This window comes from Aquarana catesbeiana, linkage group LG02 (genome assembly GCF_042186555.1).
Source record: "Aquarana catesbeiana isolate 2022-GZ linkage group LG02, ASM4218655v1, whole genome shotgun sequence".
Lineage (NCBI taxonomy): Eukaryota > Metazoa > Chordata > Amphibia > Anura > Ranidae > Aquarana > Aquarana catesbeiana.
Genome location: NC_133325.1, coordinates 607226959 through 607245516, shown reverse-complemented (window position 1 = coordinate 607245516; position 18558 = coordinate 607226959). Strand labels below are relative to the sequence as shown.

The 18558-nt window shown below is 42.2% G+C and overlaps 1 protein-coding gene across 1 annotated transcript in view; it reads left to right on the top strand.

Annotated features, from left to right (window-relative positions):
* WWC3 (WWC family member 3) overlaps positions 1–18558 on the top strand; it is a 270635-nt gene that overhangs the window by 122102 nt on the left and 129975 nt on the right. The window contains exon 4 of the mRNA XM_073616354.1: positions 11674–11750. Within this exon, the coding sequence (XP_073472455.1) occupies positions 11674–11750 (77 nt within the window). The remainder of the gene's footprint in view (positions 1–11673; positions 11751–18558) is intronic.

Genomic DNA, 18558 nt, shown 5'->3' with positions numbered 1-18558 from the left:
CAGGCAGACTCCCTGCTCGCCCTGTGTGCAGTGGGCTTTCGCTTGTTGCCTAAAATTGCTCAGAAAGGAAGACTAAGCAAGAAAAATACTATGCTTAAAGGCATTGCACACTTTCAGATGTTGTTGTTATTTTAACTAGTATAGTTACAGTATATTCCCTGTGTTGGTTGTTTGCCTCACCTTGCAAAAGTGGGCTCACAGGTTGCGGCTGCAGTTTGTGGTGTCATGACTGATCAATTCCCTTATGTTCGTTTATTCCTGCAGCTAGCCTATCCCTATTCACTAAAAGGACAAAAAAACTTCTTGTTCCAGGTCATACAATGAGAAAAATTTGGTTCTACCTTTGGAATATACAAATTAGATAATTAGATAATTTTGTGCGATGAGGCACATACCATCACCTGTTGTTACATGGACACCATCCATGCACCCATGCACTTCCCTATACCATCTGATAGCTGCGACCTGTGTATATGCCGCCTCAGCCCCCGCGGCAGGGTCTGTACTTCCTGCGCACCCTGGGTCAGATTGCCACATGCCGCTGTCACTGTCCGCCTTGGTAAGAGCGCTTGGCTAATCATTGATATTGAAACATCCTCCATCTATATCCTTCTCTTACCAGAGTTGGTTTACTAATTTGTATATTCTACAGGTAATCATCTGCTCCTGATGAGTGAACGTATTCACGAAATGCATCGAGCTATAAGCCAATCTTGATGCCGTACTCTTATGGTTAATCATGTTTTAACCCATTTAACCTATTTATCATGTGATCACGGATGCAGTTCTCGGGCATGCCACTCTTGGCAACTGTAGGCCATGCCATTATGTTATGTGCAATATCTTACTACCCATGATTTGTGTATATGTATTTTCTATCCATTATGTTACATTCTGTGCATATCCCATTTATGTATATATATGAAATTATCTTTCTGCTATAATTATGTTATGAATAAAAGTTTTTTACCCACACCTCCGCATTCCAACTGCTTAATTTAAAGTCCCAATTTCCCTTTATATGTACTCGAATAGGGATGGAGGCACTAACCTGTGCCTCATATAAAGTCCCAAACCTTCCCTCTATTACATGGTTCTTACATTGTTGACCTCCCTCAGAAAATGCTAGATACTTTGCTACCATGCTGCTCAAATGACTCCAATACGTTCTGAGTCACCGACCTGTAACACGTATACAGATCAGGGGAAGTCAGAGCCCCAAATCTACATCCTAGGCAATTAGTATTTTCATAAAAGGAGGTTAGGAATTGCAACCTTTATACTTACTCTGTAGAGTTTTCCTTTTAAGACAGTTTTCCACATTTGGAGTATTTTGTTGTAGAAATGTGATTTAGTTGCTAACTTCTTTTCTGTTTGCAGATAAGAATGTCATCTGGCACTGGCCAATGTGTGTAGGCCAAACATAAGACAAAGCCATTCTTTATATAAACTACTGCAGCCCACATGTTTGGCCTCACGGCTCAGCGTGAGCTGGTGATGGCGCATACATAACTTTAAATGTTAATACGTTTTTGTTTTCAAACAAATAAATCACATACCAATTCTTCCTTTCCTGGTTGCAGTGATTTGCGTACAGGACTACAATCGTCATTTAATAAATAACAGAAATGTTTTTTAGAGCAAATTGCTGTGGATAGTCCCTAGTGAATCATAGCCACCCACATGTAATGTGTTTTTTTGCATGAATGGACACAAAACTACCAAGGACCATTATGTCTTGGGAGAATTTTTAAGCAGTTGCAGAACATATGAATTGTCATCACAATTTACATTTTTTGCCATGAAAAGGAACATTTTACAGCTGTAATAGTGAAGAAAACAGCTATGGGGAATATTTTTGCAGTTTGCTATTAACTTCTGAAAATAGCTGTCATCATTGCTCTGTGTTAAACTGTTATACTGTGTAGGTTTGTTCTTACCATGAGTCAAGATGAAGGCCTTGTAGTGGTTAAAATAAATTCATTTCTTAGCTTGTGATTTGGTTGTCTGTTTTTGCCTTCAATTTATGGTTCGGAAACAGTATGTTATTGTGGTGGACCATTATAGTCAAGAGACCTAGCAAAAGGGATGGGGTGTATTACAATTTACCTTTTCACAAACAGTCCTGGCTTTAGTGTTTTTCATAACATAATAGCTATTTGTTTTAAGAGAAGGGGGGCGGGGCGGTTCATCATATGTCTTCATAGGTTAGCTTAAAATAGAACTGTGGCCAGGCTATGGACATTCAAATATTTACATATTCTTCACAAGTGGTAAACACATTTTATAACAAGTCCTAAATGACCTCTATAGCTATAGGTACTGTGAAGCAATTCATCCTCAATTCCCTAATCTGTAATGTTAAAGTGTTACTAAACCCAGGACCCTGTATTCACTATATCTGGTCTCCTACAGTACGCAGAACATGGAAATGCAATTCTTTTAGTAACTATAAACTGCTAAATACCTTTTCTCATCAGCAATATATAACAGTCTTGTGACTTCTATGTGTGTCCCGAGCACTGGTTAAAGCATGTAGCAGGAGTTTTCATTCTCCTCTGACTGTCCTATGAGGCCACATGACCTGACCCTCTGTCTGGAAAGTGCTGATTGGCCCTGTGCTGATCACATGCACCCTCCCCAAAAAAAAGCAATACACACCAAACTGAGCATGTGCAGAGTGCATTCAAGGCTCTGTATTGTGCACTGTGAGTATAACTAGCATACTTTACTGCAAATACAGACTGATTTGATTGCTGTGGGTTTAGTAACACTTTAACACAGAGTAGGTGCACTTCATTTTCTTGTATTGGAAATTTTATTGAGGTCTGTGTGAGGGCTTATATGAAAGCGTATGTACTGCTTGTTAAAAATTTGAAAATATTGAATGTCTATAGCCTGGCTGCAGTTCTGTATTAAACCCCAATTGAAGCCTTTGTTATATATATTACTGAAATTCAGCCAGGCTCCATATAAAGTAATTAATATGGGGCTTTTTAATTTTTTTTAAACCACTAAATGCATCATCAAGAGGCCCCTTCCCTGAACGCCTGAACGACACTACTTTAATCAACAGGGCTGCCCAAGGGGGCATGTCGGACCAGAGAATTACAGTTTTTCAGTTACGGTTTTCAGTTTTACTTGCAGCTCTTATTAAGGTTTAGGAAGATAGGAAACATCCACTGCTTCAAAGCTTAGGCTGCTGCTGTCTCCTGAGAGTTGGGTGCCAGGCCATAGGGAGCTGTCCAAGATCGGAATACTCTGTAGAAAAGGCAGCTACACACCAAAGAAGTCACGATATGAAAAACTTTATACCACAGACAAGCACAATAGTACTATCCTTTCTTACACAGGTTAGCTGGCATAGGTGTTAGGAGGAGGGAAGGGACAGTTTTACAGTTAGTTAGGTGTAAGCTGGAATTCCACTTTAATTGGCTTAGCACTCTCATCTCACCTTAGCATTGCCATACTGAGTAAGTGGTGCATTAGATGAGTTGAGAATGCTAAGTTGGTAAAAAAAATAAAAATAAAAAAATTCTGAATCTGTTCTCTGTGGTTATTGCAATTTGCGCATTTCTCAGGGCATTATCTGTTAAAAGAGAAGTGTGGGATTCCAAAAAAATAAACCATCACACTCCCCTATGTAGATGCAGCATTAATCCAAAGCTGCAGCTTCCCCCTGCCACCTCTACATCGAGAACTGAGCGATCAAAGACCTCTGATCTGCTCTAAGCACAGAGCAGTAACTGTCAGTCACCGCTCTGTGCTTTGCTCCTCCAGCACTCACTGGACTGTGCAGAGGGCAGGAGCAGATGACTCAGGCTCTCAGCAGTGCAACATTATTGTCGGGATCCCTGCAGAGCCTGGACCCGGTTCTGTGATGTCAGCCTGCTGTCAGATGAATCTGGGTCACAGAAGTGCAGATTTACTTTAAGTGCACTCCTGTGACCTGCAGAAGAAGTATAGCCAATATATCTTTGACCATACTTCTCCTTTAGGCCTGATTCACATCTATGCATTTTTAGTGCTTTTTGCATTTTGCAGATTTGCGCTACAGTCCATCTAACAAGGTTTCCTATGAAACACGTTCTGTAGTGCAAATTTGCAAAATGCAAAAAAGCACTAAAAATGCATAGGTGTGAATCAGGCCTTGAAGTGGAACTTTAGTCAGAAAATGAAGTCCTGGTAGGTAACTTCAGGCTGGCCCCTTTTGCAGGTTTGTAAAAGCACTAAAAGATGTGCCTATACTGTTTAAAATCCAATATTACACTGTCTCACCCTGCTCTGCACATGCTCAGTTTCTATCTATTTTTTGCCACTATGCCAAAAGTCAGAGCCACTAGAGGCCGATCTGCTGACAGCCTAAAGATTTACTGCTGCTCAGGGGCTCTGGGCTTCAGCAGAATGGCAGCCTCTGGCAAGAAGAAACAGGAGTAATGCAGGAGGCAATTTACAGCACAGGCTAATTTTGGTATCATAATTATTAATGTGGAATGCATGTTCCTTGCTGAAGAACATTATTTTTTATCAAGTTGTTAGGGATAAAGTTCCGCTTTAAGGTGTATGCATAATCAAAACTTTTTTTTAGTTTTGCAATGAAGGGGGGAAGAGATGTAGACGTTATGGAAAATCTAACATTTTACAGTTGTCATCAGAACATAAGGATGGCACTGGTTTCAGTTAAAACAGCCCGAGAGGAGCATTTCTCAAATTTTGTAGAGTTTTTTCCTACTTCCTGTTGTGCCTCCAGGACAGGAAGTGAAGAAATTCTCTGAAACAGGAGAACAATATTACAAATCTGCAGTTGTACGGAGTGCAGAGCTCTCTTCACTTAATTGTTCACTTAGATTGGTAATATCTCAAATCAGATTTTAAGTTGTCCATCCAAACCTTGAGCAGCTGTAGGGTGGAGGTCCTAATTTGTAAATACTGTACAACAATTACAAATAAAATAAATCTGTCAATGGCTATTGAAAAATCTGTGTAAGAAAACGGTGAAATATGTACAAAGAAATGAAATTGGTCACGTTTGCATTATCTGCATAGTAATACAGAGCAGAGTGTCCAGATGTAAAATTATTTTACATAAATGATTTGTGCCATGTGCTACTGATGCGACTTTTTTTGTGGTTAAAATAATGTTAACATCTGGTTCCAACACTGAATCACAATGTCTTGCTGTTATCTTAACCATGCAGACTGCATATTAACATGTCAGTGCTGGTTCATATTTTATAATGATTCTTTAAAGTGGTTGGGCAAGTATATACAGTGCCTTGAAAAAGTGCCTTTTCACATTTTGTCATGTTACAACCAAAAACATAAAAATGTATTTTATTGGGATTTTATGTGATAGACCAACACAAAGTGGCACATAATTGTGAAGTGGAAGGAAAATGATAAATGGTTTTGAAGATTTTTTACAAATAATTATCTGAAAAGTGTGGCATGCATTTGTATTCAGCCCCCCTTTACCCCGATACCCCTAACTAAAATCTAGTGGAACCTATTATTGCCTTCAGAAGTCACCTAATTAGTAAATAGAGTCCACTTGTGTGTAATTTAATCTCAGTATAAATACAGCTGTTCTGTGAAGGCTTAAGAGGTTTGTTAGAGAACCTTAGCGAACAAACAACATCATGAAGGCCAAGAAACACACTAGACAGGTCAGGGATAAAGTTGAGGAGAAGTTTGAAGCAGGGTTAGGTTATAAAAAAATATCCCAAGCTTTGAACATCTCACGGAGCACTGTTCAATCCATCATCCAAAAATGCAATGAGTATGGCAGAACCGCAAACCTACCAAGACATGGTCGTCCAAATAAACTGACAGGCCGGGCAAGGAGAGCAGTATTCAGATAATCAGCCAAGAGGCCCATGGTAACTCTGGAGGAGCTGCAGAAATCCACAGCTCAGGTGGGAGAATCTGTGCACAGGACAACTATTAGTCGTGCACCCCACAAATTTGGCCTTTATGGAAGAGTGACAAGAAGAAAGCCATTGTTGAAAGAAAAACATAAGAAGTCTGTTTGCAGTTTGCAATAAGCCATGTGGGGGACACAGCAAACATGTGGAAGAAGGTGCTCTGGTCAAAATTTTACTTTTTGGCCTCAAAGCAAAATGCTATGTGTGGCGGAAAACTAACACTACACATCACTCTAAACACACCATCCCCACCATGAAACATGGTGGTGGTGGCATCATGTTGTAGGGATGCTCTTCTTCAGCAGGGACAGGGAAGCAGGTCAGAGTTGATGGGAAGATAGATGGAGCCAAATACAGGGCAATCTTAGAAGAAAACCTGTTAGAGTCTGCAAAAGACTTGAGACTGGGGCAGAGGTTCACCCTCTAGCAGGACAACAACCCTAAACATACAGCCAGAGCTACAATGGAATGATTTAGATCAAAGCATATTCATGTCTTAGAATGGCCCAGTCAAAGTCCAGACTTGAATCCAATTGAGAATCTGTGGCAAGACTTGAAAATTGCTGTTCACAGACGCTCTCCATCCAATCTGACAGAGCTTAAGCAATTTTGCAAAGAAGAATGGGCAAAAATGTCACTCTCTAGATGTACAAAGCTGGTAGAGACATCCCCAAAAAGATTTGAAGCTGTAATTGCAGCGAAAGGTGGTTCTACAAAGTATTGACTCAGGGGGGCTGAATACAAATGCACGCCACACTTTTCATATTTATTTGTAAAAACATTTTTGAATATCTTTTATCATTTTTCTTCCACTTCACAATTATGTGCCACTTTGTGTTGGTCTATCACATAAAATTCCAATAAAATACATTTATGTTTTTGGTTGTAACATGACAAAATGTGGAAAATGTCAAGGGGTATGAATACTTTTTCAAGGCACTGTATGTCCTCAGTCATAGAAAACAATGGACTTCCTAGACATAAGCACTACAATTATAATAGAGATTGACTCCATGGACAGGCCTGGCACCTGTGTGACTATTTCACAAGGAACAGAGTACAAAACACTACCTGGCCCTGGGCAAACTGGGTAATGGCAGCTAAGCTTTGCCTACATCTGAGGTGTCTTCTACTACTTGGAAATATGGTAAGGAGGGTGGCGGGAGACAAGATACAGAGCAGTTCTTTAAAGTTAAAGCGGTATTAAACCCAAAACCAAAAATGTATTATATTGCAGCTTACCAATTATTAATGGTGGCTGCATCAGTTTTCTTTCATTTACAAATATCACTGCAGACAGAATACAGTGAGCACAATATAAATACCACTGCAGACAGAAAACAGTAAGCACCATGTAAATACTACTGCCATGTAAATACTACTGCAGACAGAAAACAGTAAGCACCATGTAAATACTACTGCAGACATAATACAGTAAGCATCATGTAAATCCACTGCAGACAGAATACAGTGAGCACCATGTACTGTAAATTCCACTGCAGACAGTATACAGTGAGCACCATACAAATCCCACTGCAGACAGAATACAGTGAGCACCATGCAAATCCCACTGCAGACAGAATACAGTGAGCACCATGCAATTCCCACTGCAGACAGAATACAGTGAGCACCATGTAAATGCCACTGCAGACAGAATACGGTAAGCACCATGCAAATCCCACTGCAGACAGAATACAGTGAGCACTATATTAATCCCACTGCAGACAGAATACAGTGAGCACCATTTAAATGTCACTGCAGACAGAATACAGTGAGCACTATATTAATCCCACTGCAGACAGAATACAGTGAGCACCATGTAAATGTCACTGCAGACAGAATACAGTGAGCGCCATGTAAATCCCACTGCAGACAGAATACAGTGAGCGCCATGTAAATGCCACTGCAGACAGAATACAGTGAGCACCATGCAATACCACTGCAGACAGAATACAGAGAGCACCATGTAAATGCCACTGCAGACAGAATACAGTGAGCACCATGCAATTCCACTGCAGACAGAATACAGTGAGCACCATGTAAATACCACTGCAGACAGAATACAGTGAGCACCATGTAATACCACTGGAGACAGAATACAGAGAGCACCATGTAAATTCCACTGCAGACAGAATACAGAGAGCACCATGTAAATTCCACTGCAGACAGAATACAGTGAGCACCATGTAAATGCCATTGCAGACAGAATACAGTGAGCGCCATGTAAATGCCATTGCAGACAGAATACAGTGAGCGCCATGTAAATACCACTGCAGACAGAATACAGTGAGCACCATGTAATACCACTGGAGACAGAATACAGAGAGCACCATGTAAATGCCACTGCAGACAGAATACAGTGAGCACCATGCAATTCCACTGCAGACAGAATACAGTGAGCACCATGTAAATCCCACTGCAGACAGAATACAGTGAGCACCATTTAAATCGCACTGCAGACAGAATACAGTGAGTACCAATTGTTATACAGGATTTATATAGCGCCAACAGTTTACACAGTGCTTTACAACATAAGGGCAGACAGTACAATTACAATACAATTTAATACAGTAGGAATCAGAGGGCCCTGCTCTTTAGCGCTAACAATCTAAAAGTCACTAAGACCCCTTTCACACTGGAGGCATTTTTCAGGCGTATTAGCTCTAAAAATAGCGCCTTTAAAGCATCTAAAAAATGCCTCCCCTGCAGTCCCAGTGTAAAAGCCCAAATGCTTTCACACAGGGGCGCTGCGCTGGCGGGACATTAAAAAAAGTCCTGCAAGCAGCATCATTGGGGAGCTTTAGGAGTGATGTATACACCACTCCTAAAGCGCCCCTGCCCATTTAAATCAATGGGCAGCGCCGCCTAAGAGCCTGCAAAGGGCTTTGGCTTTGCGGGAGCTTTTAACCCTTTATTCGTCCGCTAGCGGGGGGTTAAAAGCACCCCGATATCGGTCAAAAAGCGCATAAAAAAACGATGGTAAACGTCACTAAAAATAGTGGCGCTTTACCGCTAATGTGGCCGCGCTCTCAGTGTGAAAGGGCTCTAAGTTCTGATTTGAAAGGCTGATTTGAATCTGCTGACTTTTTTTATATGAGGCTTTCTGATACAGCAAGGAGTCTACAGTGTGTGTGTTTGGACACTCCTTTCCTTCGTCACAAGCAGAGATTCCCAATCACTGGCAAAAGGGACTGGGCTGGTCTGTTGCAATGACTGGATGACAAACTGAAAAATGAAGGAGGTAGCCTCCTGTGCTCCTGTCCAGACTTCATTTTTCAGCTCTGGCATGAGGAAAATTTGGGGGTTAGTGCTACCATAACTGATCTCATTCTGCAATTTTCTAGCTGTTATTTTGACTCACATACTTAAGTATTTTCTAAGTCACTAACACGGAACAAGTATGCAGATCGGTCAAGTCATAGTAAAGGCAGAATTCCTCTGCTCAATTGTTTTTATGTCAGTAAATCAAAGCCACAAAACTAACATTTTTATTAGAAGATGTTTTTTGAACAACAGCTCTTTACATTTCTATGGCTTTCCCCATGATTAAACCCATTTGTGGGTGAAATTCATCAGCAAGTCCCAGGCAGGGCTCTGTGTTGTATCTCTCCATTACAAGAAAGTTTTTTGCATGCTGGAAACGTTGGTGCACAACAGGTCTTCCCTTGACCGTTCTTATGCCCCGTACACACGTTCGGACATTGATCGGACATTCCAACAACAAAATCCATGGATTTTTTCCTACGGATGTTGGCTCAAACTTGTCTTGCATACACACGGTTGCACAAAGTTGTCGGAAAATCCGATCATTCTGAACGCGGTGACGTAAAACACGTATGTTGGGACTATAAACGGGGCAGTACCATTAGCTTTCGTCTCTTAATTTATTCTGAGCATGCATGGCACTTTGTGTGTCGGATTTGTGTACACACGATCGGAATTTAACCGATTGGATTTTGTTGTCGGAAAATTTTATATCCTGCTCTCAAACTTTGTGTGTCGGAAATTCCGACGGAAAAAGTCAGATGGAGCCCACACACGATCGGAATTTCCGACAACACAATCCGATAGCACTTTTTCCGTCGGAAAATCCGACCGTGTGTACAGGGCATTAGAACTTAGATGAACTTTTGTATGGTTTGAACTCCCATCAGCATAGTTAGCAGGCCATTCTAAGAGCCTGGGAGTGTCGCTCATCTCCCTGTTGCTTATTTTTATATGGACTTTATAGACAGCTATATACTGTTCATATATTTCCAGATGTTTGCCAACATCACAGTGTTTTGTATGATGCCTTCTTTCCACTGGGAATGACAAAGCAGGGACAGGAGCTACACTTAGGCCAGCCATAGACGGAGCAAATTTTATTCCTGCAACCACGATTCCCCCATCAACACAGTCAGAGCTGACGGGAATCCCTCCCATGGAGCCATTGTGTTCTCCCAGCGGGGGCGAGCTGGGGAAGCCATCCCCATCAGGAGAATACAGTGATTATTGCTAGCGGCTATAACAGCCGCTAGTAATAATTTCATGTAAAATTCATCAGGCTGATTGTACCCAAGTTAATCGATCAGTCAACATGGGTACATTCAGCTTGCCCATACATGGTTAGAATCTCAGCTGGTTCCTGCTGAACCGGCAGAGATTTGAATCGTCTATGGCCGGTTTTAATAGCCTTATAACATGGGAAGTCTTGTTGTCAATTATTGTCTGAGATATTTTCTGCAAATGTCAGTAGGGCTGAAATTATGTGACAACATGCAGGATTGCTTCATGTTCTTTTTGAGCAGTGGGCTGTCAGCTTCATTTTTAGGGTGGACCCCTTTCATGTATTTTGTCTTGTCGCCTGATGGCGGTGATGACTACTTTCAACATTTATACTTTGGGCAGCCGGAGTGGTGAATTCTATATTTACAGCAGGTTTGGGTGGTATCTTTGGGTGGGCTCCCTTAATCTCCACTTTATTTATCCTATCTATTACTACAGCCTTTTGGGAATGCATCCCTGTTTAAGGTGCAGTCTACGTCCTAGTATTACTGTATTACATCATTGTTTCTCCTGAAGAAGCAATGGGCTGCGAAACGCATTGGGACCTTTAATGATTCCCCTGTACAGTACACAACTGCAATTCCACTTTTCTGTATGGAGTATCTCTTGTGTTTGCTATATTTATGTTTAATTATATACACTATATTATTAAAAGTATTGGGACGCCTGCCTTTACATGCACATGAACTTTAAAGGCATCCCAGTCTTAGTCCGTAGGGTTCAATATTGAGTTGGCCCACCCTTTGCAGCTATAACAGCTTCAACTCTTCTGGGAAGGCTGTTCACAAGGTTTAGAAGTGTGTCTATGGGAATGTTTGACCATTCTTCCAGAAGTGCATTTGTGAGGTCAGGTACTGATGTGGACGAGAAGGCCTGGCTTGCAGTTTCAAATGTAATTCATTCCAAAGGTGTTCTATCGGGTTGAGGTCAGGACTCTGCAGTTCCTTGACGTTTCAAGCTGAGTGTTTGTACTGAGCAGGAACGGGCACCTATGCTTTGAACCCGGTTAACCACAAAGTGAAGGAACAAGCTGGCAACCTGGAAAGCAAGATTTTGGGAGATCTTCTAAACTGCTAGCTCCTAATTTGTACTGATTGGCTACTGAATCTTGCATGAGCTTTGCTTTCTATACTGAAATGTAATGTATTAGATATTTTGTATGTTTATGTGTGTTCATATTGTACTTCTAATTTTCTTTTAGCTTTTTCGGGATTCTCTACAAACACAAAATATGATCCTTATCAAATTAAGGCTGAAATAGCAAGTCGTCGAGACAGGGTAAGAATTCCACTGCTGATGATTCAGACATTGTCAGATAGGAGTCGTTGCAATGTTCTACAAATTCTTGCTATTGTTGCAAGATATTAGCATTAATATGTACTGCATTTCTAGATAAAATCTTTATTTCAGTTTTGTGTAAAGTGGGGGTGGATTAGACATCTGTCAACTTAATTGCTGTCAGTGTCCCCATTGCAGAGATTTACCTCTCTAGTTGTACTGGTGACCTAAAAAGGTGAGGGGAAATAGAAAATTTTAAATAGTCCCCACAACAGGAGGTAAGGGTAAATCACCCAATGGGGACACCTGTTCCAGTTGTCTAAGAGGGGCATTTCCGTGACTTTAGGAGATTAGCTCTCTTCTGCATCTTTGAGATAGGATGTGAAGGAAAATTTCCTTCAGCTTCAGCGGCACAGTCAGAAAAATAAACTGGCGAGGGTTTTAACATTTTCATACTCTACAAAAGAAATTGGGCTTTACATAAACTTGCATGCAGCAGTTCCTTGCGCACATTTAGAAGGTCTTTTTTTTTTTTTTTACAAACAATCCTGTGGGAGTAGAAAGCACTAAACTAATAGCAAAACTAGAGAGTTGACAACATTTGCATTATTTGTATTACTTTAACATTCATTCTCTGTTGCCCAGAATCGTATAGTATAGGACACAACTTTTTTTGGCAGGGTTGTAATACAGCTACCTAAGTTCTGGTGTTTGGACACTGGCAAAAACTAAATGCTGCAGCAACATCCCCCTATATAACCCCTTCCACTCACAACTAGCCTCAGTTTTTTTAAAGTGTCCTTAAGTGATGGGCCTCCTCTCTCTACCTCCTTACCCTCTCCTATACAGGTTTTCTCTCTCTCTCTCCCCCATCCCCTCGGTAACATAACAATATGTGCCCCTGTGCCTGTGTTATATAAAAAATGTGCCGATCTATACCTATATCAGAGCGTCTCCCGGCACTCACGTGACTCCTCGGCTCTCTCCTCTCTTCTCCTCCTCCCCAGCTGACGTCATTGGGATTGCTCAGCCTCACCCACTGGAGCTGTTAGCCGGGCAGAGGAGAGAGCCGAGGAGTCACATGAGTGCCGGGAGATGCTCTGATATAGGTACAGATCTGCATATTTTTTATATAACACAGGCACAGGGACACATATTGTTATGTTACAGAGGGGATGGGAGGTTTTTATAGTAGTGGCTTAACAACCACTTTATGGCCTATAATATTTCACCCTTTGCTGTTGCAGGTCATACATTAACCTTTTTTTTTTTTTTTTTCATTCAACCAGCCAGTTAAACAAAAAAAAAAACAAAACAAAAAGATCCAATTCTGGATCCTCCCCGCTGTGCTATTGTGTTCTGATGGCAGGGAGCCTTCTTCGCCATCAGAATACGATTGGTGCTGCTGGCTATAGCCAGTGGCACTGATTGTTTGGGAAAAACCCAACAGGATGGTTGTACAAAAGTCGATCGATAGATAAACTTCTTAACAATCAGGGTGCCCATACTGTACATGGACCGAAATTTGTCCCTGCTGAACTGGCTGAATTTTAGTCCATGTAAGGCTGGCTTTAGGGACAGTCTTGTCTATATTCCTATCGCACACATTCTGGAAAGCAAGGCTCATCAATAGTGGGTGCTATACCAATTACCAGCTGGATCCTGGAAACATAAAGCAAGTGTACATATATTATTTTTTTGCAGAGAGATCACATCACAGAGACAAGTGCAACGTTTCGTGATGACGAAGGGGTCCTGCGCGACTCCAAAACCTTGCACTTGTCTCTGTGATCTCTCTGCAATAAAAACCTTTGGACGCTGATTGTAGATCCTTGGTCTGCTGGCAAATATGTACACTGGCTTTAGGGACACTCTACCAGATCTGTTATGCCCCGTACACACGGTCGGATTTTTCGATGGAAAATGTCCGATCGGAGCGTGTTGTCGGAGATTCCAACCGTGTGTGGGCTCCATCGGACATTTTCCATCGGATTTTCCGACACACAAAGTTGGACAGCGGGAGATAAAATTTTCCGACAACAAAATCCGATCGCGTCAATTCCGACCACGCATGCTCAGAAGAAATTCCGAGACGGGACAGCTCGTTCTGGTAAACTTAGCGTTCGCAATGATTACAGCACTTTCGTCACGCTGCAATGTTAAAAATGGTTTAATACAGCGCACTCTCTTCTTCTTTATAATGTGACAAGAATTAAGTAGTTTTGCTGCTCATATTCACACACACTTCTGACAAACTTTTATTTGTGTTTTTTTAGTGGGATTCCCTGAATATATTGTTATTAGTTGTCACATCTGACAGTTTTATATTATTTTTTTTTTTGATTTTCAGCCTTTTTTTTTCTTTAATGTTTTGATTTTTTCCAAGGCTGATCTTTGTTCAATGTTATTTTTATTTTTACTACAGAATATTTTTGGGTGTGTTTTGTGTGTCAAGTTACCCCAACACCATTGATATCTTTTATTATTTAATCTCAAGGAGATTGTTTGGTGTTGGTGTCCCTTGTTCATTTCACATTGTATATTTGAAATGTACCTGAATCCTCACAAACAAACTGTCCTTTTTGAAGTAAAACACATAGGAGAGTATAATTCAAAACAAAAATCCTTTATTAAGGGATCAGAACCAAACAAAGAGGAAGGCAACACTGGATCAACAGGAGAAATTAGCGAAGCCTGGGACCCCCACGGCAGACATCAATCCTTTAACATCAAAATTGGTGGCCTGAGGAGTCCATATGTAAGGGAGGGCAGTCTGGTCCAGAATTCGCAGAGATCCGGATAGCAGCAGATGACATCTGTGTCCCCAGGCTGTGGTACCACAAGAGGCTGCATCTTTTGGCCGACCAGACTGAACCCAGGGCAATCACTGTCTGGTCTTCCTTCCACGCTTCCTTCCGGGCTGTGGCTGTGCAGTTGGAGATGTGGCAGGAGGAGGAGTAGGACCTGGAGGAGGAGGAGGACTGGGAGGACCTGGAGGAGGACTGGGGGGACCTGGAGGAGAGGGAGGAGGAGGAGGAGGACCTGCAGGAGGAGGAGGAGGACCATCACAAAGGTGTGTCTGAGGTGTCATTTGGCCCCTCATACCTTTCTCAAGAGCCTCCAATATGAGGGCCTCACACATGACTTGTTGGCCCTCCTCCATCCTCTGCATTTTATATGCAATGAAGGCAGCAATGTTCTCCTCCATGGTGTGGGGTGCTCCCAGGACCTCTGTAGCCCTCCAAAAGAATCCTATAGCAGCCTCCTCTAGGGCACTCCTCCTACTGCCACTTTCTCTTTTCAGGGGGGGTGGAGGGACCCGCAGATCAGCCAGCCGGCCCGGCCACCTCCTGGCTGAGACATCCCTGTGTATGAAAAAGGGACATGGTTGTAATGTTTTGCTTCATCAATCACAATCCTAAATTAGTACTCCCAACTAACATCTAGTTAACATCATTGATTGGACAAGCAGAAATATTTCGAGGAATGCTATACCTGGCTCAATCTGGGCTCCTCCACATGTGGCCTGGAAGGCCCAGGTTGGGCGTCAGAAGCCTCAGCCCGGGGGGAAGGAAGCGTGGAAGGAAGACTGGAGAGGGATGGCCTGGGTTCAGTCTGGCCTGCCAGAAAATGCAGCCTGTCGTAGTACAACATCCTGGGGACATAGATGTCATCTGCTGCTCCGGATCTCTGTAAATCCAGGACTTTCTTGCGCTCCCTTAGATATGTGCTCCTCAGGCAACCAATTAATATCTTTAAATAGGTGATGTCTGCCGTGGGGATCACCTGCGTCACAATTTCACACAATTGCACCAGTGCTGCCTTCCTCTTTGTTTGGTTCTTGAAATGGGGGTGGTTAATCTCCCACAGACAGGGCAGCTCCCGTAACATATCTATGAATACTGACATGAAGTCATTATCTTTGAGTAGCATATCCATGTTCACTGCAAGACACAACACAAGACAAAGCCTAATGTCAGACAAAACTCTCCTAATCTTGTTACAATATAGGCCTCAATCTAGAAGCAGTATAGGCACAAGTTTGTCTCTTACCTTCGTTCTTACGATCGGCGCGTCCAATGCTCCTTCCTCCGCTCACAGATCGTACGTAATACGCACGCGTGTTACGCTTTATACACACTGCGCATGCGTGTAACTCCGCCCGCGACGTTCTTTCCAGTCTATTCCCCGCCCCTTTTCGTTCGGCGCAGTGGGTGAAGAGCACATGGCGGAGTTACAGCAGGTGCATGCTAATTCTAGCAAGGAGGAGGAGGAGGAAAGCCCGGATCCGGACACGTCCCGATCCAGAAGGAGACGTTTTAAGGCCACAAATATGTCCTTTGGGGAGATGTTGGAGATGGTCGACATCATGAAGAAGTCCGACTATGACGGAAAGTATGGGCCTTACCCCAACCCCAACATCAGAAAGGCAAAGATCATGGCGAAAGTGGTCAAAAGCCTTCACAGGAATTTCGGGGTACGAAGATCTAAAGATCAGCTCAGGAAGCGGTGGTCAGACCTGAAGTTGAGAGAGTCAGAGCAGTACCGAAAGATCCGGAGAGTGCTGCAAAAAAGTAAGTAGTTGTGCTGTGTTCGTATTCTTTCTGTCTTTATTACGTTCGTGCTGCTCCATATGCTTTTATTAATTGTAACGTTTAAAAGGGCAACTTTAATGTTCATGGGCCCATTATTCGTTCGTATCAAACATTTTTCTTTCGGCCTCTAGAACACCATTGTTTAGGCCATATTCATTTTCCCACATTTTTTTTGGGCCTACTTGGATGCCAAATATATGTTTGTGTAGATGGGTTTGCTACTAGAATGAAATGCAAACTAGATTGTGTGTAAGGAGAGGACACTGAGCAGCTGTTTTCACATCTGGACACTGGAGCACTAGTGTGGGACACAAGAACACCATTTTTATTAGGGGGCCACACAGGTGCTCCAGTGTATACTATAGGGGGGTCTCCATCTGTGAAGCTTGTACTAAACAGGTAAAGTATTGCAGCTTGACAAAGGGCAATAAAAAAAATACATCTTGGAACTCGGCTAAAATAGACAATTGTACCACACTTCCAAGCAATGTTTCCTATTTATAGTTCTGCCATCAAATATCTGTGTGCTAATTATACCATTTTTGTTTTACATAGGGGAGAAAAGACTCGGAGGACACCCCTCATCCGAGGAGACCAGAGACCCCCCACCTCTGGAAGAAGGGGAACTTACACCAACACAAGCTGAGCAGGAGGAAGAAGAAGACGTGGTGGAGATTGGCACCACAACAGGTGAGTGTCTGCGACCACAGGCTCAGGTAAAAGATATGGATGGTGGCAGATTTTTGAGACCTGTTTTTTTTTCTTTATCTCTTTTTAGGTGATCGTGATGTGAGGGATAGAGAACGCTTTACTTCAGAAAGTGCCCAGATCCTGATCGGGGAGATCATGGGGTGTAATGCCGAACTGCAAAACATCCAGCAAAAAATCCATGATGTTATTAAAAAAAATAATAACATCATTGATGTTTTGGGGCGAATTTAAAACCCCACAAAATCACTTTTTGTATTGTGGTTCAATCTTTTAAATTTTTTGGAAATGTTTTGAAAAGCCAAATTTGGAGGATGCACACAGTGTGCCAACATGTGCTATCTGCCATCACGGGAGATCAATGGACGCGTTTTGGGGGTGCAACCCCTTCCTCAATTATAAAGTTGAGGAAGGGCTTGCTCCCCCAAAACACGTCCCTTGATCCCCCCTGATGGCAGATAGCACATGTTGACATTGGCAAAACACGTCCCTTGATCCCCCCTGATGGCAGATAGCACATGTTGACATTGGTAAATTTGTGTGCATCTTCCAAATTTGGCTTTTCCAGGGGTGATTTCCCCCCATCTGAACGCTATATCAAACCCAGTTCCTAAATACTGATGTCTGATATAGCCTTCAGGTTTTACCTAATGTGAACTTTGTAAGTTCAAGTTTTTTGTCTTTCTTGTTGGTTTTACACAGGCCTGTTTTATCTGAAATGGACATTTCAATTTTTGATAATGCTACTGCAAAAATTGTTATACAACAAACATGTTGGTTTGTTTTAAAAACCTTTGGTAAATGCACATGTGATTGTGCAGGTATAAAAAAGTGGCTTACTCAAGAATGTGTGGATTATTGTCTCAACACTACAACACTTTTGGGGTGATGTAATAGCTGTTTTATGCAAAAGTGGGGGTTATTTCCTAAGGGCAAATCCTCTTTGCACTACAAGTGCAGTTTCAGTGCAGTTGCAAGTGCACTTGTAGTGAAATGTGTTTTTGCATTTAGGAAATAACAGCCAACAGTGCTTTGTATAAGGTTACCCAATCACGACATTTTCTGCACTCAAAACATTTCTGTCAGGGTCAGCTAAAATAAACACAAGCAGTAAATGTCCACAAATATTTTCTTTTTTTTTTTTTTTTTTTAAAAAGGCTTCACATATTGTCTGGCATATTGATAGCCCCCCACCCGCAAAGAACTCCAGGTAGCGTAACCGGACATCACGGGCACTCAGGGAGGGCAAGCCAGGACTGCCACTTTCAAGCGCCGTCAGTGTGGTTTGATGTAGGATTTCAGCCTCAGGCCCAACTGAGCCAGCATAGTTGGCCGAATGTTTCCGTAAAAAGTTATGGAGAACACAGCACGCAAGTATTATATGGTTCAGTTTATACTCTGCCATATGGATAGGTGTCAGAAATAGGCGGAACCGGCTGGCCAGGATTCCAAATGTGTTCTCCACCACTCTTCGGGCTCTGGCCAGCCGGTAATTAAAAACCCTC